The sequence below is a fragment of the Gymnoscopelus braueri genome (genome assembly GCF_963280865.1).
Source record: "Gymnoscopelus braueri genome assembly, chromosome: 12".
NCBI lineage: Eukaryota > Metazoa > Chordata > Actinopteri > Myctophiformes > Myctophidae > Gymnoscopelus > Gymnoscopelus braueri.
Window position 1 is genome coordinate 41,461,937 of NC_137614.1, and position 21,515 is coordinate 41,483,451.

A 21,515-nucleotide genomic window follows, 5' to 3' on the forward strand; every position below is an offset into this window, starting at 1 on the left:
CAAGCAAGCCTATTGCTTTTTTCCCCCCCTCATAACTAGGCTAAGGATGGTGAGCAAACTATGGCAGATGGAGGATTATTGTACACTGAAGGCTAAAGAATATTTACGTCTTATTATTAATGAGCACCGCAGCTCCGGTAGACCGGTGTTTACCTGTGAGATATGACTATTCATTTATCTTCAAAAGCAGATCACCAAGACACAAGACAGATCATAAAAAAGGTAACATGAAAGTAATTACCTCACTTAACATGCAACAATGCAACACAACATCTTTTGTGATATAGCTGTAGGTCACACTGCAATAGGCCTTGTTTAGTCTTTGCCATATGTAAATTGTGCTTGTTTTTCAGTCAATTAACTTTCATTTCTGAAGATGACTGTATTTATAGGGTCAGAATTTTGTTAATCAAAAAGTTTGGATGGCTGGTTTTAGCATTATTGATTTAAATATTTCTCATAAGGAACTGACTTTGATTAAATCCTCAAACATTTAAGTCTGATTACTACTGTACCTCTCATTCTCTGAAAAAGAAAACGCCTTAATACCGAGAGGGATTTTTCACATATCAGTAATGTAAATGAAAGCCATAAATTAATCCATGCACCCAAAGGAGTTTTGGTGACAATCAAGGAGGAAGAAAGACATTCTCTCTGGAATATGTAAATGTACCGGTAATACAAAAATAATAACCTAGTGTTTACGGATTGTAATGTTTTAATTTCGCAAAGGGGAGAGAGATTCAGACAGGGTAAGAATTAAAAAGACTGAGAGAGAGAGAGAGAGAGAGAGAGAGAGAGAGAGAGAGAGAGAGAGAGAGAGAGAGAGAGAGAGAGAAGATGTAATGCTTTGTCACTTTTGTGTCAGATGGGCAAACAAACCAAGTGAGCATTGCCAGCCTAAAAACTTTCCAAACTGTAAATGTAGAATACACACTAAAATCACTTTATCAGCTGAAATCTGGTGCATATGGAGGTGCATATGGTCCCACGATCAAAAACTAAATCTTGACATTACAATGCACAGGCGATGTTTACCCCAAATCCCAGCTTTGTAATGAATTCAGCAAAATCTTTTTTTGGGTACTTTTGTCAGTGATCATTGTAGTGATTTTAGTCTCCATCTGGATGTAGTAAAAATGCTTTTTTGCACTTGTTCAGAGTGTGTGAGCAAATGACAGGAATGAGCAGTCAAATGACTTAAGTGTTTCTCACTTTCCTTTCATAAATCCTACTATAAAATCGAGAGAACCTTGTCTTCCATTTTTCTCCTCAATGGCTTAGCCAATCGATCTGAAATTGAACATGAGCAGAGAGCATTGGCATAGGCAGGGAATGACAAAGCTGATTCTTTTTTAGCATTTTCCCAAGTTTAAGCAATTTATTAGCATTTTTGGCAAGCCTGAGGGGATCTGAACTTGGCCTATCGTGAGAGCAGACTACAGGCAGTGAGAATAGTTTAATAAACATGGCTGCTGCTGCTGGTGCTGCTGTATTCCATGTGTGTCTGTGTGTTCATGCAAAACACAACATGGTACCAGAAGTACATAGATTCCCTGGGGATTTTTGTGTTATCCTTTTAGCATAACCTTTGACTGTACTATATGTAGCCTACTGTTAACAAACCTGCTAATAAAGTATTCAATCAATAAAAAGATATATTCGGCTTCGATGCAATTCCCAGAGTTGACTTCCAATCATGTGCACAGTTTAGCCACCATAGTAGCTAGCCATTTCACAGACACTTCACGTTGATATAGCATTAAGATAAACTTGAGTATCCAAGCTGTGGCAAGATGGAGCAAAGCCTCCAAGTGAGCTGAAGATGACGGCAATGTTGATAATTAGACAAAATTTAAGCAACAGACATATGTGTGTATGTATGGAGTACTTAAGAGTCAAACACCATTAATTAAGGATAGGGTGCCATTAATATTACTTGTTTGACAGTGTTCCTCTGATGATACCAGTGACTGCTACTTAATGCGCTGAAAGTGGGATCAATTTATATCAATACAGTTTTAGGCAACTCATAAAAGTTTAGCCAGCTATATAATGTTTCATTTCAATCTCCTGGTATAGGCGAGTCTCCGTGCAAGCAGAGTCATATGCAAACCAGATTTTTCTAACGTGTGAGACGAATAAAACATAAACATCAAGCCAGACACTCTCCTTTCTAGTAAAAGATAAAAGGAAGCTGTGCTGAAAAGACATGGCTTAATTTAAAATGACTGGCCTATAGGTCAAGGGCAGCCGAAGCAAACAGTGTCTGTGATTTCCTCTCTCACAAGAATGCAAATGAGACCATTTCGTAGCCCATTTTCATTTTGGAAACTGAAAACTAACACACGCTAGTGTTAGCTTCCTTATCGTCACACAAATGCGGAATGTGAGACATCTGGAGGCGTTTAGCAATGCTTTCGATGCTTAAACACTGTTTATGTTGAAATTATGAGTCCTGCATAATGCTGAACACAGCAGCAGCAGTTAAGACCTGTGAACAAAAATCAATATGTGTGTGTCAGTAATTCGTTTGATTTAGGCCAAATGAGGCCTCCTTTCAGGATGGGTAACAAGTGATGCTGTATAGCAGAAATACAAGCTACAGGATATGACACACGGTCACTTTAAAGCTGTCTTCGAAGCATGTGGGACACAGAGAGAACTATTTCGATTTCTATCCTGCCACAGTGCCACATATCATGTTATGTTTAAAGGCCAGGGGTAAAGATGGCAGCGAGTAACGACAGCCTGTGTAGTCTGTGTTGGGAAAAGATGAGCTTTCTCAACCACGCTAGCCTAGCAGAGATCAGAGATGTGTTAATCTGCCGTAGTATTTAACCTGAACCGGAAAACAAATTAGAAAATCAGCCAAGGCTTTCATGGCCCTTTAAGTCCATGTATTTGTGTACAAAATTCACATGGGAGAAAGAAAAAAACTATATAGGCTATATGATATTTAGTTGCACACATGTATGTACGTTCAATGGCACTGTGTGTCAAGTTTAGACTATAACTAGGTTGCTGGTATGTTTCTAAGAACTGCACAGAAGTTTGTGTGGTGACAGTTGAAGGTCTCAAAAAAACATTGCAGCCGCCCATCTCCGTTAAACCAGTGGTCCTTAACAAGGCCGTGAGGAGGAACAATGCATTTCATGAGCTGCAGCTCCGGTGTGTCGGGTGACAGATTAATGAGAGAAGTCGTGAATGCGAGGAAGTTGGCCCTACCTCATTAGTGTTCCACCTGTGTCTCTCCTTTGGCAGCGAGGAGCATTTGGGTAGACATTCGAGCAGCTTTTTGGGCAGGTATATTTTCAAATGTCCATGTTCATCTGGAAAGGAGAAAGCAGAGGGGAGACAGAAGTTTTAGCACAACATTATTGACCTGTCTGTCTGCCTGCCTGCCTCCTTATGGCTTACACAGTAAAATCCGCAAGTGCTTCTTTAACCACATGAACCCTATAGTGTCCACATTCTGGGCATGTCATAATGGGCATAACATTCGGCGCAAATAGGCAAACAAACAGTCGAAAAATCCCATAGGATTCCCAAATAAGAAATCCAATTAAAAATCCCAGAAGATTTTGGAACAATTGCTTTTTTTCCTATGAATTGTTTTTCTCATATGATTACTATCCTGCAATCCAATATTCCAATAGGATTTGTTCCAAAATCTTGTAGGATTGTGTACCCCTATGGGTACTTTAGCAGCTTGCAGGGAGTACGTGGAAAGATTTTGGATTCTTTACAATTTATTCTCAAAATTATATGAAAATATTACACGTCAAAATTGAAGTCATATAAAAAGCCCATTGCTAAAATGGTACAGTGTGCCACAACTAGTTCCCCCCTGGCAGGTGTTAGCTATTACACTATGTGAAGAGGTCTCGACGGTGCACCCAAACAAACCAGTGCGAGCATAAAAGAGGATAAATGGCTAAGAAGTCCAGTTGCTTGGTGCTCTCATTCTCCCTGCAGCCATAATTTTGGCTGAAACTATGATTGACAAGAAAGAAGCCACTGTACTAAACTAAGACAGCTCCATTATCAAACCACACAATGACCCGTCAGATCGATGATGTGCGTTATTGTTGGATAGTAATGGAACTCATTTTAGGGAATCATCCAAACACATGAGTGAGGGTGTACTATTGGCATGGCAAAACAGCGCGCGCACACACACACTTATTTTAACACATCATTTTATTTCTATTGTATGAAAAGTTTAGATGACGTCCATGTCTCAACCATGCAATGGAGTGGTTCTCAAAGTGGTCATTGAGGGGGCTTCAGGGGTCCCCAGCAAAATAATAGTTAATAAAGCATCAGAATCAGGTACAACTCTAACCCTATATGCATCAGCTATTTGAAAATAGCCGATCTACAACAAAAATCTTGTATGGGGGTCCCTGGCACAACATATTTTCAGATGGGGGTCCGCAGCCAAGTATATCATATTTTGGGGGTCCTTGAATGACATGAAAAGGTTTCACACCCACTGGTTTAAAGAAGAGTTTTTTCAGTAACAGTAAACTGATATTCAGTAACATTTACAGTAGAGAGAACATGTTTCAATAGGATTTCAATGACATTATGATAGAGGTGACATAGCAATATTCAGAATCCTATAGGATTCTATTGGAACATTGGAAAACTCCTACCGGATTCTTATAGGAATTCAGAATCCTACAGGAACGTTGGAAGATCCTATACGATTCTTTGGGGGAAAAAATTATCTACAAGCTCACAATGTGTCTCAATGTGACGCGTTGTGCGCTAGATCTGCTATCTTTGGCGAAGAGATGTTATGAAGAAGGAAAAACAGAGGGGGCCTCGTATAGACCCCAGGGGGACACCAGTCAAAGTGAGTTTAAGTGCTTAACTCCACTTACGGGTCTATTTGGTTAAATTAACACTGAGGATTTCACTGTGTACGTTAACTGTGCTAGAATTATTCCCCAAACAGTGCGTTTTGGTATTGCGCTTGGATAAATGATTTCATTGAGAGATACATCGTATCAGGGGAGTTCACTGGAAATATTCCACTGGTAAATATTGTTTCTGTTCATTATTTAGCCACAATAAACACCCTTGAGTGATTCTGTGGCCTACAGAGACTTGAGGGACATGGGAATCCGTGGGGTGCATGCCATGATTTCGTATATTATTCAGGGAAATAATTATTCAATTACCAGGCCCACTGCATACACGATAATACGTGTCATGCGACCTATATGTTGCATTTCACCATCGGTTAACATAATAAAACAGTATGGCCGTGGCTCGGAGATAGCATCAAGCGTGCGTCAAATTGCTCATTTCATTGCATTGCCTCATTCCATTTCAAATATGCAGACGGCAATTCATCCAAGACTAAAGTGCTTGCAAATTATATTTGTTTGGAGAGAAGAATTACATTGAATTCGTAATATCATGGACAAAACTAATACAGTCTTTGGGGTGACTTTTTTTTTTTCTTCATCACGCCATAAACATATGCTTGTTAGAAACTGTAAGCTTTTCCCTGTCCATAGCTTTTGCAATTTGCATACAAAACGAGGAATGGTTTATTCACAGTAAGCAACTTATCATTAAAAGTGGGGTTTTAACAGACAGAGCGCCAGTCACTGTCAATCACAATGACATGACAGGGAAAGCATTACCACAGACAATGTACTGCTCAGATTGGAAAAAACAAGCCAACTTCAAATGCGTCAAATTAAATAGGCCCTCAAATTTAAACCGAATACTCCAGGAAAAGGTGGAAAGGAGGCATATGCTTCATTGTAAGGAGCAGGAAAATGCCCATTTGTCAGGCGGTGGCCTGCTAGAACATTTACGTCTACACTTTTAATCATGCAGCCCTCCACATGACATCATGCGCAGACAGGCACCATTACCAGCTGCTCTGTGAGTGCCTAGCCCCCCCGTTAGCGCTCAGGACTATTATTACTAAGTTTTCTTTCCTTCGTATGAATGTTTAGAGTTTGTTCTTCAAGTTAGGTTAGGAAACATACCGTTGCTGTCGGGCTGTCTTTTTGTGTTTTTCATACAGTAAATTAATGCCCTACTTTGTTGTACGACATGTGTTGCAAAAAAGTAGTGAAAATAGCCGATTTGCAAGCTCACAGTGCGACGGAGATGCGACGCACATTGTGAGCTTGTGGATCTGCTATCTCCGCTATTTTCATCCACTGTATAATAATGACATGACTAAAATAGGGTCACCAGCTTTTGTTCCTACTTATATTGATCCCAAATGACTGGCCATGGGGTCTATTTGCAGAATTGCCCCTGTCTTCCAGTTTCCCCAGCAGACCCCATAGCATAGAGTGGAGTCCATAAGCATATCTCTACTTAAGCTATTTGTTGCGGTCAAAAGTGATTTTAGTGTTATTAGTTGTCATTACACACGCATCCATGGCTTGGTTGTCCCACACGAGCCGCCACAGTCTCGTTAATCATGTTTTGGGGTGAGCGTTCGGCACAACTGCCAATCAAAGTGACTGTACTGGCCAATCACAGCGCGTCTTTTTCAGGACTTGGCAAAACACATAACAGCTGTATATACGCCGTTGGTCTGTTCAGCAGACTACGGAGGCTCGTGTGGGACAACCAAGGCATGGATGTGTGTGTAATGACAACTAATAACAGATTCATGAAAAAAAATAAACACTTTTGACCGCAACAAATATCATAAGTAGCAATATGCTTATGGGCTCTGCTCTATGCTATGGGGGCTGCTGGGGAAACAGGAACGACAGGGGCAATTCTGCAAATAGACCCCGTGGCCAGTCATTTGGGATCCAAGTAGGAAAAAAAGGCTATCACGTTATTTTAGTCCGAACTTGTCCTCTCATAGGACATACATAGGACCACAATGGAAACAAGTCCCCAGGAGTTCCCCAGTTATCCCAAGTGTCCCAACTCTACTTCCATGTTGTTACATCTTTGACTAATAAAGTATTAAATCAATCAATCAATGTCTGTGGGTTTTATAAATATTTAACAAGATCTTGTGACTAAATAATAACATTGGCTCCATTGGCATTTTTTTTCCATTTCCTGAAAAGTAACTGTTTTGGACATACAAGGTTTCCATCCGACAACACCTATAGGCAAGTACGCCGAGAGAGAAAATACAAAAACTGAATATTAGTGCTGCTGAAAATGTCCTTAGCAAATTAGGCTTACACTGACATTCTGAAAGTTTGATTTGTAGATGGAAATGTCCTATTTGGAACTTAATTACCCTGCCATAAATGTACAGGTGTTTGTTTTTGTTACTCCAATGTTTACCAACATAAACAAACCTATCAACAGCCCCAAAAATACAGCAAAGACAGTTTAAAACTCATTAATCTATTGTTTATAGACCTTCTAACAAGAGCCGAGTCAATCACCTAGAGAATAAAAACATGTCTACACTGCTACTTTTTATTTTTGGGTGGTGGAGCTGCCCATTTGTTTATATCACTGATTGGACATTTAGAGCCTGCACAAAGAATCCAGCAATATATCTATCTGGTCATAGAGGCTATAACACTAGTATAGTGTACAGTATGTAGCACACTTTATCCAGTGCATCACAGCTGCTGCAGCAGTATCGTAGCCGTTCTGCTGAGGTGACTGCATTATAGAAAGGAAAAACTGAAATGATACAGCCAACAGTGTAAAATCCTGATTGTTAATTTAACTCGGGGTTAAATTAATGCGCAGGATTCTGCAGTGTAGTCTACAGAGAGAGAGAGACAGACAGACACAGAGAGACAGAGAGAGAAAGGCCCAGCAAGCAGTCGCCAAGTCCGCATCAGGCATAACATCAGGGACTGTAGCTACGGAGCGCTGCTCAGCATGTCTCCCAGAGGAACGCAGGAATGGTTTTGTGGATGTGTAACGTTTGCTGTGCCCCATCTGTACGCGTAATTCCGCATGTGTAAACGCCTTATATGAGACGAACAGGTATCTGCAATCTCTCGCTTCGCCCAATTAACACTCGCATGCAGCATCTGCTCCTTGGTTCTACCAAAAGGGCTGTTACTGTAATCACAGAAAAACATGATGTGGCCGAGTGATCGGAGATGTGCCGAGTGAGAGAGGGCAGAAGAAAAAAAAGGGAAGCAAATTCTAAGAAAGGGAAATGTGTGTGTACACCATAGGGCTGCACACATTATATCATTTCAGCAATGTGTAATAAGGTAATTGCAAAGGATATAGTTAAGGCAAATAGGGTCAGTCACTCACATTGCACTAAAACAATTTGACTTCTTGGAAGAAGATCAAAACAAGGATTTTTGCATTTGTTGTGACTATACTGCAAGGAAAACAGCACAGTTCATCTGATAAATAATGATTTAATTATTTCTTGGAAACCCACAATCTGCATTCACAGAGGTGTCATGTTGGGTCAACCAGAGTATTGAACAAACGTCTTATTTCACCCTCTAATCTTGCTAGAGTGATCAATTCTTTCCAAATGCAGCTATTGAAGTTTAGATATGCAGCTCTGCTTATATCTGGTGAAATGATCTAGCTTAAAGGGATAGTTCACCCCCCAAAAAAATCTTTTTTTCTATCGATTAGTCACCCCATGGAGACTTGAATTCATGGATTTTTCTTTTTTTTCTGTCGCATTCCTAAGCCAATAATTTGATGACCAGTGGACCGGTATAGGCAGCGGTTCCGGTAGGAGATACAAAGGAGACTCTTTGTGTCTCCTACCGGAACCTCGGCCATTCATCAAATTATTGGCTTAGGAATGTGACAAAAACTAAAACATATCCATTAATTCAAGTCTCCATGGGGTGACTAAACGATAGAAAAAAAGTAATTTAGGGGGTGAACTATCCCTTTAACTCCTTCTTTATATTGCAATACATGTAGCAAAAAAACTAAAATATTGCTACTGTATGTCAATGTTTTCCTAAAAGCATTTAGATGTTGTTTTTAGGAGAGAGAGAGAGAGAGAGAGAGAGAGAGACTTGTGGTCTGTTTTCATGTACAGCATGGGGTCAGTGAGGGCAGTGAAATCCGGGCTCAGATATATGATGGATCTTTCCAGTGGATCCACTCGGTGAAGGAGCCTTGGCCATCTCTCAACCCGCACAAAGAGAGGCTTTGAGGACTCGCTTCTCTGTAATCAATCGTCTGTACCGGCCCGGGCAGCAGGCAGGCGTGCCGGACAGCCTTTCAGTCCGTGGAGCCCTGCCAAGAATCAATGCAACCCCCGTGGCACACCCTCGCATGACATCATCAAGACGAGACAGGGTCTGGAGCGGAGCGGAGTGCTGTACGCAGCCAAGGTCTGCTTGGACTACTAAAGCCAGTTCCTGTCTGCAGCACAAACTGTAGTAGTAGGTGCCTCTCATCGACCCAGCAGCGAAAGGAAGGAAGATTTAAAGAGTGGGAGCAGCTCAAGGATCCCGCTAAGCGCGCGGAAAAAAACAGTCGCGTCGAACCTTGCCTTGAATTATTTGACGGCCTTGGATAACCCTGAATGACAGCTCACGTGCTAACTACACACTAAGGCGCTCTTTGTTAATTTAACTCCCGTAAGAGTCCATTTGGTTACATTGTCGGAGTTAAAAATGGATAAATTATGTTTTATTAACTTTTACAGTATGTTGTGCAACCCTTTTATTTTTGACTCGTACCTTCTCTTGACATATACTATGTAAATGAGTTGCTGCGGTGAAACAACCCTGAAACACATACATTTTATATCAGTATCGTTAGTATTTCTTATGTGTGTCGACTTGTTTTGTCCAGAGCAAAAGAAAAGTCTCTCCAGCTGCTGTGGTTGTGTTTTAAACAGCCGAGATACAGTTCTGTTCTTACAGAGTAAAATGTAGTTTGGCTCATTACTAATGCTTTTTAGCATGTTTTTTACATGCTAAATAGCATTTAAAATGTATTTTTAGGGAATATTATCAAACGGTGATGGTCTAATGTTTGTTACATCATTGCCTGAGCATTCATGAAATGAATAATATATGAAGAGCAAACTGCTTTGCGAGGTATGTTTGGCTACAGTAGTTATAAAGTCCACACTTATTATTATTATTATTAATTATTAAAGGCCTCGGTGCAGCTGATACACACGGCCACAACTTGATGTACAATGTTATTTTTGTGGACTACAGTTCTCACAAGGCTTGATTGCAAACTTTGGAAAAACATTAATTCAAGCCCATGTCTGACTCAAATGGGTCGCTAGAACCTTCCTAGTGCATTAATTTAAAATGATAAGACAATATTGCTGGGGGTGTACAGTTATACAAAAATAATGGACACCCTCCAGCTAGTCAGAATCAAGATTTCACCTAGGCCATGGAATAATTACTCAGATATTTGCATTTTAGCAAAGAAAATGATCCACCAAAACACCTATGCAATGTAATTTTAAAATCTCCTCCACCAGCTAAAAAGTGCAAAACGTTATCCCTGTGTCTGATGCATTACCTGAGCTGTTCGAAAAAAGAAGTTAACAAGTCTCATATTTTACTTTGACATGGCCCTTTCAGGATTAGCAATTAGTTGATGCTGAAATTCATTGCTTAATTTAAATTAGGGGGGGGAACAAATACACTAAAATTAGGAATATTCCCAGTAAAATCTTCAGTGTTAATCTGTCCAATTGTAACTCTGGGAGTGTACAAATGAAACCAAATGGACCCTTACAGGTCAATTTGCTTACATTTGTACGCTCAGAGTTAAATTAACACTGAGGATTTTACTGTGTATATTATAGAGAGGGAATCTGTATGCAAGGTTAGACTCACATTGCACCATGCAATAGTGTTTTCTTTGTAAGGTCTAATGTTTCAAGCCGTGCTCCACACCCTCACTGTTAAATAAACCAAACGTTTTAGACATGGTATTTATTCTTCAGATGTTTGCTGAGGCCAGGACTTTCTCCAGTTTGGTGCCTAGTGTCTTTAACTTGAAGAAGGCCTCGTTTTCTCTGTTCAGTTACAGCACTTTAACATCAAATTGGATTCACTTTGTGTTTTTGACTACAGGCAAATGAGAGAATGATTCTAGACTGGGTCAAATGAACTCATTCTAACTGTTGGGTATAAAAACGAGCATTAGACTGCCGTTAAAGCCTTAAAGACTGTTTTGTTCTTTTCAACTGCTATTTGTCTATTCTGCCGTCATTGCAGTCACGGTTCATTCATCGTGATTCTCTGCCACCACTTTCCACAGATATGAGGGAGGGAAAGCGTCTCTTTGAAGAAGATAGTTCCAACGGAGTATTGTATACTAATAAAAGATTTGTCAGCTGTGCCGTGGAAATCCACATAATGTTGATGCGTCAGCGAAAAACAAGTGCACCCCCCCATGGGAGCATCTTGGATCCCAGAGTTGGAATGGATTTATAGGACGGAGAAAAGCTCAGCTTTGTCAAACTTTTCCCTGATTAATCAATACCTGGACAAATTACCCATGACAAATTTACAGTCGAAATTGTTACTACTGTATAGTTTTTGCAGCGCTTCTTTGTACGATTCTAGCCGTCTTTAAGAGGGTATGTCTGTCTGTGTGTTTGTCCGGAGATAATCTCGCTAACCGTTGGACCAATCAGGGCCTGCTATTTCTGGTTTGGCCAGTAGGCCAACTTAGTGCCTCCTCACACATTTGAAATGTTGAAATACTTGGGGCTTGGAAATATACTTTCCAAGCCCCAAGACTTCCATTTAAAATACATATTTTTGTTAATTTGTTATGCTTGGGGGGGCTCTAATGATGGCAATGCCGACACTTTGGTCGTGAACAAGATATCTTGAAAATTACTGGCTGGATTGTCATGGAATATTATGTCAATATCTTTATGATCCCCTGAACCCTACTGATTTTGGTGACACCATGGCCTTTACTTTAGTGCCACTCTTGGCAAAGATTTCAAAGTCTCATTACCGGATTGCCATGAACACTGCTGAGTGCATTAATGCTCCACAGTGGATGAACCCTAAACATTTGATTGACCCCATGACCTTTTCTGTAGCTTCAGCCATCAGGCCATAATGTCAACTTCTAAAAATGTTTTAAAAAATAACGAAAATTGCAGATCTACAAGCTCACAACATGTCACATCTCGGGCTTCGCTATTTGTCGTTCAAAGAAGTACATAGGGCTTAAGTAGTTAAAACGCACATGGCTTTTTAAATTGTGATACTTTTGCTTTTTACAATATGAATGAATCCTTCATTATCTCCAAGGCACATATTATTATGTTTTCACCCCATTTGTGTTTGTGTGTCTGTCTGCGTGTGGCTGCAACCCAGCCTGGCGGAGATATGCGTTCTGCAGAGTGTCCCTTTCTAGCTGAATGTACAATATAACCGCAACCCCTCCAAACAGTGGGGTGGGGGGCTCATTTGTAGCACTGCTAGTGAGAGCGTGCTCGAAAGATGAATGTCAGCGACCGAATGTCAGTTGTGTGTTAAGAGAAGCACAGCCTGTAGGGGCCGCTATAGCAGACTTTTTAGAGACTCTTAATCTTGGTATACAAGAAGCAGATGAAAGCTTAAAAGGTAGCGTATGCCATTTAACAGCTTCTATTGCCTGTAGATGTCCCATGTAAACCAATAAGGCATGATATTTATTTTGCAGGCTAAACAGTAAACATAATGACTGCTGGTACATTAGCAAAAAGAAAAAAATCTACTATTTGGTTGTAAAACGCTAAAGTGCAAGACAGGCTGAAAGCAGAGCTTGTTACATGATAGGATGTGCTGAGCTGAGCTGGACCACACTGGAGCCAATTACGATGTTGGTCTTGATGGAGGAGCCAGTATACAAGAGGCTACTCGGGGAGAGAAGGCTACAGGTCTACAACTCTTGTGTGGCGAACACCACCATCCATTTGAGTACTGGAGTACTGTAGCCTGTCTCTTCATGAGTCACAACACCCTCAGTCAAACGGGGTATAAAAATATATATATTTCTCTGTGCTGATCTGTGGATTATCACTGATCCTGCCTGCAAAGCAAACCGTTTTTAAGGGTATCTGTCATGCTAGCTTGCTCCGGCCCCACCCTGGAGACGAGAGCGAGGGTCATGAGACTGGAAAGGCTGACAAAAACAAATCTTTAATCAATAACCGAGCCCTCAACGCAAACCCCTCTCTCTTCCGTCTCTGTCTCCCAGCGCTCCGGGAGTGACAGTTTTTCCTTTTAATCTGTGCCCACATTGTGGAGAAATTGCGAGTTAATGTTTCGGTTATAGCGCATTACAGAAAAGAAAAAAAAGAAAAAGACAGTTAGGCTGTGCATATCCGAAGTGTAAGTGCCAAAGATTATTCATTTTCAATTATTAAGATACATGATAACTCGATTATTAACCCAATTCTGGTGACAGATGACAGGATGTTTTCAATTGCAAAGTAAAACTTGCAAAGTAATTTGAAATGTACACAGCCTGTATTTGGACATCTCTGTCTCTATTGGGTTGGATGGCAGAGTTGAGCTCTAAACTCATCCTAGTTAGTCTAATGGGGACATTTATTAATGCTCACATCAACTGAGGTGAGATTAGTCACACTAAACAAACCTAATCCCCCCCACAAAAAAAACAACAGAATGTGGAATTCTGTCTGCACAATATGGGTTTTCTGCAGTACCTTTACTTTTACTTACAGGCAACTCGCATCAAGCGAAGGACAAGAATGCTGACTCCTACAAAAAGTGCATGAAAATAGGCTACACACACACACACACACACACACACACACACACACACACACACACACACACAGCGAGCGAGCGTGCGCACACACAATTTGAGTATGAACAAAACCTTATCAAGAGAAAATCTTTCTCTTTTTTTTGGGGGGGGGGGGGGTGTTGTTGAAATGCCCTTCTTCAAAATGTGTCTATGTGACTGTTAACAAATGGAACCAAAAGGACCCTTATGGGTCCATTTGGTTCCATTTCTACAGTCTTGGAGTTAAATGAACAGTGAGGACTTTACTGCATACAATGCACCATGAGGAGGCTCTCTGGGGATTTGTGTGGTGCGTACGAGGTCCCACATATAGCCTAATGCAGCTTACAAGTCTATCAAATCAACGAGATCATTAAAGTGTAATTGTTTTGCAAACTGCTACAAGCAGTGTTGACAAAATATGATGCCTGTAGTGTAATTGAAGTGAACCGTGCTGTTATGCTGACAAAGCACTCTGATTTTAAAGTAAAAACTAACAGAACTAGTTCATCCAGAAATGCTCTCTCATCCTCTGCATTCAATCCAACGTTGATGCCGCCGCGCCCGTGAAAGCAGAACCGATGCCCTGGTGGCGTATTCTCAGAGACACACGGGGATGGTCTGCTCATCTTAGTTCTGTTTTACATATACGGAATTACACTGATGAATTGAGATCGTTTCGGTGAGAAGAACCGAGATAATGCAACGTTAAATCTGATTTTGTGTCATTGCGCTTATATTTTTTTTGTCAGGGGGGGATTTGAAATAATTATGAAAATAGAAAATAAATAATAAAAAACCCCATTCCCTGTTCGCTCCATACTTTCTCTCACACACACACACACACACACACACACACACGCGCCCACACGCACGCACGCACGCACACACACACACCTTGGCCAGTTACATTGAACAAGAAACACAAACGGATGAAGAGATATTCAACCACAGCGTGCAGCAACGGAAAGGAATCACACAGCCAGGCGACGTGCAGTTTCTGCAGCATGCAGTTGTCTTTACCAAACATACAAAATACAAACAGATAAAACAATAACACATATCTTGAATTTAAGGGGGCCTATTCTGGTCTGTGCCGGGATCTGTTACATCTATACGACCAGGTGAGATGTGCATGTGACAGAGTAGTCTTAACCACTTAACCCTATTGACTGGGGGTCTATAGTTTGTCTTTGGATTTTTTCCCTCTACACAAAATCTCACAAATTCACAATGCCATGCAACGTGCTGTGAGCTTAGATCTGCTATTTTTTGCAAAATGTTTGCCTATTCTGACGTGCCCAGAATAGGGACGCTAGGGATCGTGTGGTTAAACCACTTTAAACCTGGTTGTCCCTATTTTGAGCATGATATTATAGATGAAAATTGTCAAAGATAGTCATAAATTGACAAAAATTGCGCTTAAGTGGTTTAATGATGACACTCTTTCAGTTGTTCTTTAACTCTGATGTCGTGTTCTGAATAGTGTGGGAGCTGGCACTGCCACGCCTGGCAGGGACGAGCGCAATGTAATAACACAGTTACTAAACATCACTTTCACTCCAAAAGCACGGTTGGCCTCGCAGGAGGTCAGTACACTGAAAAAAAACAGTTATTGGGAAGTTTTGCTGGCTAAAAAACAAAAAACAAAACAGTTTGAATCAGGTGTGGAGAGCAAAGAGACATTCTGTTCTGTCATCCAGGATGCAGTGTTGGACTCATGCTGTCAATCATAAGCAATCCATCTGGTGGAGAGACATGATGTGTGGAGAGGGAGGGCTGGTAGAGTGGGGTGAAGCAATGGCAGGTTGGCACGATGACAGAACCATGTCCAGATGATGATGCTGCTTCTAAGACATCAAATTATGTACCTACCGCTACGCCTCGCTAATGGACCGAATCGAAAAAAATCACCATGATGCGAGACATACTTAACAGTCCAGTAGTGGACAGTAATGAAGTACATTTACTTGAGTACTGCACTTACTGTACTGTAAGTAACTTTTTTGAGTATCTGTACTTGACTTGAGTGTTTGTATTTTTGGAACTATATTCAACTATATTTCAAAGGACAAATATTATACTTTTGACACCTCTTTATTTCTAGGAAGGGAAAAAGCACATTATGAATTGACCACTTAAGCCCCATTTAAAATCTAGTGAAAATAGCAGTCGCAGATCTACTGTCCAAGCTCACAACGCGTGACAATACGACACTGTGAGCTTGTAGATCTGCTGTTTTCACTATGTCTAAATACATTTTAATACAGCAATGCATTGATATAAAAAAAATAGAATTTGAATAATTTTAAAGCATGTACTTTTGAATAATAAAGCATTTTAAAAGCAACTACTTCGGTACTTTAACTCAAGTAATAAATGGCTGAGCAACTTTCACTTGAGTAACATTTGACCAGGAGTATCTTTACTTTTCCTCAAGTACTGGGGGTACTTTGTCTACCACTGCACCAGTCCGAGTACACTGAGGAGATGTGGAACATAATACCTCGCTTCGCATCATTTCTAAAATATTGTCTTCAACAAGGAAGAGACCGAGACCCTGTGCTGAAAAGTGAATGGGGCTGTTTGATTAGACCTAAACCCAGTCGACTGCCCGGGGAAACCTGAGCGGAGGTTTACTACGACGAAGGGCAAATTAAGCGGTGTCACATTTCCCTGGCAGTAATAACAATGATTGGCCAATGCTCCACAGGCTAGTTTCCTTACAGCCTGATGGCTCTTGATGGGGGACAGGCGAACGGATGCCTAGACTTACAAAAGCTACAGTTTTAGTGGGGGAACCGGGAAACCAATTATCTTTATCATTTGGCCTATAGCCTGTTTCACAATCACAACACTCGTACGTACAGCGAGAATTATCTGCCCGCCCACGAGCCACAACGTCTCAGTGAACTTCGCTACGGTGTTGCTATGTTACGGCAACAAACTACAAAGCACAAGCTGCGTTGCTTCCAGCATCTGTATCCAAGTTGAACGTTTGACCTGCTACGCACAAAGTGTCAGCATGAAGTTTGTCTGCATGTTTTTTTTTCTAAGCATGGTAGAAGACAGGAAAAGCACAGACTTAGATTGGATTTGTGTTCAGACTGGCAGCCCAAATCAGATTTTTGGCCCATCTAGATTGGAATGAGATTGGTTTTATCAAGTCTGAGCGGCAAACATAAAATCACGTGCAAAAAAAAAGGAGGTGAAAACAGATTTTTGTGAATGAGATTTCAAAAACATTCCTATAGGTGGTTTGAAGTATGATTATTCTATTCTTCTCTGATTTCTAAAGAAGAGTGTCTGAGTCTGGACACTCTCTGACACTGAAGTATATCTTACAAATTATTCCCGCCTACTGTAGGTCATTGCGTTGTTACCACAGATGCACAAATGCAGATATAGGTCGACGATGTCTGCCTACACAAATCTGACCTGACCACCTCAAATAACGGTGTGGACAGTCCGTCCTAAAGATGAAATTTGAGAAACAAATTGGAGTCTGAACAGAGCCTTACTGGACGGCATCAGACAACATGTTAGATATCTGGTGTGGCGGGCGGCATCTATTGTTTTACAGAGGAAGCGCTTGGCCGGGTTGGCTGTGGGTGGAGCTCGCCGTTAGTGTAATAGAGGAAGACTGCGACCAAGTGAAACGTTGAGGGAGAAAAAAAGAGAAAAGTAAAGACGACCTAAAAATAAAAAGGCCTATTACTAGAAGTTCAACAAACATGCACACACGCTTAACTGACTGCAACAAACTAAAAATGACTCTTTATGTGTTCTCAGCCCTCAGCGAGCTCAGCCAGCCATGAAAATCCCATCTCAAGGAGAGCAGAGGTGAGGTCTCTCTCTGCCTCTCTACCTCCACCCCTTTACACACACACACACACACACACACACACACACACACACACACACACACACACACACACACACACACACACACACACACACACACACACACACACACACACACACACACACACACACACACACACACACACACACACACACACACACACACACACACACACACACACACACACACACACACACAAGAGTCTTTCTAGCCTTATCTTAAATACACCAACAATTACTGAGATGATTGCTCAGATCAATGGTTTACCTGCCGCATGCGGCAGCTTTGGAATGTCCCAGTGATACGGAAACCTCCAGGCAAGAATGTATTAAACAGGGTGTCTGACATGGGGTGGTGGTGGTGGTGGTAGGGGGGGGGGGTGATGGTGGTGGGGTAGGATCCTGTAATACCACGCAATAACACAAGGGAAAACAGCAAGGCTGGCGGAAACTATTGTCAGTCACAGCTGTCACACATGAGGGGTTAATGCATACGTCTATCAGCAATGTTCCCGTTACAGTCTATATCTATGTGCACCGGCAGCCTTCCGCCACTAAATCCCCTCCACGCGCTTTCTTTTTAAAAGCCGCCAAAAGCTTTGGTACAGCAGAGCACTTCCAGTGACAGACATGGAGAGAGAGGGAGAGAGAGAAAGAGAGAAAGAGAGAGAGAGAGCGTAACAAGGGGGTTTGAGGGTGATTTCAAACTCTCTATTTAGAAATGACACAATACATGAGCACACTTAATTACCCTGACTCTGGTGTAGATCAACACACAGTCCTCAAGTAGCGGAGGAGAGAGTACGACTGGTGTATTCATTAAGCATGAAGGGGCTCCTTTCTACTGAGACACAATCGGCCCGTTACACAGGACAGTCTTTTCATTGAGTGGAGACAGCGGCTAACTCTAATGGAGGCTCTCTAAGGAGAATTCAGGAGAGAGGAATCAACCCCTGCAAAAAATTAACTTTGGACTCGTGGCCTGCACAGGGCGGAACTGAGCACCCTGCACTCAGTTCTCTTAACCACTTGAACCCTATAGCGTCCCAATTCTGGGCATGTCAATATAGGCATTCAGTGAAAATAGCCGATCATTTTGTCGGAAATAGCCAATCTACTAGATTGGCTAGTAGAAGGAAGGCGCCTAGTATAGATCCCTGGGGGACTCCAGTCAACGAGTGTAGGGTTTAAGTGGTTTAAGCTCGATATGATGATGCAGGTGAACGTCAATCTCAGAACGTGCTCCGTCTTGACAGACACGGAGACACAGCTCTACTCTTTTTCCTTTTCTTTTCTTTCGTGAAAACTCATTTTTGTGACGCCTGTTAAGGGGACGGGGGACGGGGGACGGGGGACTGTAATTGATGGTTCAACGTGTAAGCATTGTCTCCGAGGGTCCGCTCAGGTCCTGATCCCCAAGCCTCAACCTGAAACAATCACTCTTAGTTAACGACAACACTTCAGCTATTGACAGCGTGATCCCGTTAAAGTAGACACTTCAATCAACAGAGCATCGCTCCTTAGAGAAGCACCCAGAGGAGGGGTGGGGGGTGGTGGATGTGGGGGGGGGGGGTGGAGAGGATAGCAGGGGGAGGGGTATGTGGACTGATGTCATCAAGAAGAAGTAAATAAATGAATCAATGAATGAATAATAGATGGGCCCGCTAGTGGCCTCTTGGAGCAGTGATGCAGTATTAATAACTGTGCTCTTACTGTTCATCTCTGTGTCATCACTGATACTCTTAGGTGGACCATGGGCAGCATAACACACTGCTGATCTGTACATTCGATCCGGATTACGAATTTTCTTCAGTCCTTCAGGAGGCAAAGAGAGAAGTAGAGAAAAAATCGAGCAAAAGAAGAAGCATTCTCCGAGCTTATACGACAACTAAGGCAATCCTCAGCACATGCAAACATACAGAGCAACAACACAACCTAAACAGCATGTCTATACACACACACAAAGACACAACACTTGTGGGTACCATTTACTAGACATCTATTAAACTAAAACATAATAACGATAATAATCTACATTTGTTTTTTTAATGATAATGCATGATTCTAGTTCATTTGTAACTCTGTATGATGTCTATAGTGACAAGTCAACGGGCCAGCAATCAGAGTCATTGTAGCTCAGTCCCTGTTTGATTTGGGTCGATAATGTCCCCCATCACATCAGAAGTAAACTGGATCAATCAATGAAATCAATCGTCGGAGGCCTTTTGAAGCAGCTGCTAAAGGTTTGTTAGAGACAGACATGAGGAGCGATATGTCTCAGCGACCACGGCCTCCCATCCATCCACGCCCCACTAATTCAATTACACCCAGCGCCCGATTCCTCGCCACAAAACTGGAAGAATCAGACGTCTGACATCATGAGGAGTTTAAATTTGTCCTTCTTTACAAAATAGCGGGGAGAAGTATTTATACTGTTGCAGCACAAGCACTTTTGTAAGTTAATGGCTGACTGCGGCTTTCTTGATGCTTTCTAACGCTTCACCCTGAACTTTGAGTGAAATGATAAAATCATAAAAACTTCTCAGAACGCATAAAATGAAAGAGGAATGGTAGCCCCTGTGTGTCAAAGCAGTAATGGGAAATACATAATTTATTGTTTTTTAACAGTCAATGGCTGTATTTGTTTCTGCTGTCATAAAAAATGGAATTGCCTTTCTATCTGATTTCATGTCACCAAATAAGGAATGTACAATATGACAATATGTACTGTAACCCCCATGTTCAAACATTGTGTGAGAGATCCATTCACTATATTAGAGGAAATGTGTTTGACCTTGCTTCGCTGATTACTTGGCAAAAAAAGTAACAAGGTATGAAAACGTACTGAAACATTAGAAGGTTGAAGGCTATTTCTCAGATAGGGTGTTAGAAACCTTTCTGATAGGTGGCATGGCAACAGAATTACTAGTAGGTGAGGTTTACAACGAGACCCAGGACTATACACCACATTTTTCAGATAGGGTCTGAAATCTTTTAAAGAGGCTTCATAAGAGTCTTGGCTGTAAATAGACCCATCCAAAACATTCTGGGCCGGTTCAGGCATATCAAATCTGCCATTACAGTACCCTCTGGGTCCTTGTACTTCCAGCAGTATAGAGCCACGGCGTGTAGAAAAACCCTTTCCTCCAGGGCCTGACAATCAGTTAGGTGGGAGAGAACTGCCCTGGATGTAAACATTAGACCACTGAGACTGGGTCGTGCCTCCTGGGTTTAACACAAGATGTGACCTACAGCTGTTATGGGGCCTTCATAAGAACCTGCCAAAAGAGCTGAGTGATCGGTCCACACAACACAACACACACGCCTCAAGGACAAAAGGTTGAGGCAGTGGGCGGGAGGGGGGGGGTTCAGGTCTAACTATGACTCCCTGACCTATTAAGCAATTCACAAACTATGAGTAAAAGCTGGAATAGATTTTTACTTTTACGAAATTGTGTACTCATGGTTACGATGAATAGCCTACTGAATGCAGAAATAGGGATCTGACTTGACAGTTCTAGCTGTCACGCCCTAGTTTTCCAGAGACGACATTGTACACATGTGAAGGTATAAAGCAACTATCCCCCCCCCCCCCCCCCTTCCACCACTGACCGACCTAACAGAAACACCAAAAATAACTTAACCTGCTCAGCAATGGGAGTTTGAAATCAGGGGTTTCAGTAAAAAGCTCCTAGTGACAGCAAGGCAGAGACATTAACAAATGTGGCCTATTTGTTTAGTCTGGCTATGTGGATGAATACATGTGGCCTGTACGCCACGGTGAAGTCATTACTATCATAAAACTGGATGTCTTCATTTTTTTTCTTCTCATGGACACAGACTGATACTACAAACAGGCTAAGTGTGCTTGGCTCCAACTACTACAGCTCAATAGCACCCCCTGGTGGAGACTTGTTTAGACTCTGGCACATTGACAACCAAAC

The 21,515-nt window shown here is 41.6% G+C and overlaps 1 protein-coding gene across 1 annotated transcript in view; it reads right to left on the reverse strand.

The window, feature by feature from the left end:
- Positions 1 to 19,873, reverse strand: part of LOC308096574 (calmodulin-binding transcription activator 1-like) — a gene marked incomplete at both ends in the record, with an annotated part of 423,392 nt that extends 403,519 nt beyond the window's left edge. The window contains 3 exons of the mRNA XM_080443991.1: positions 3,229 to 3,332; positions 19,285 to 19,459; positions 19,832 to 19,873. Of these exons, the coding sequence (XP_080300117.1) occupies positions 3,229 to 3,332; positions 19,285 to 19,459; positions 19,832 to 19,873 (321 nt within the window). The remainder of the gene's footprint in view (positions 1 to 3,228; positions 3,333 to 19,284; positions 19,460 to 19,831) is intronic.
- Positions 19,874 to 21,515: the final 1,642 nt, after the last annotated feature.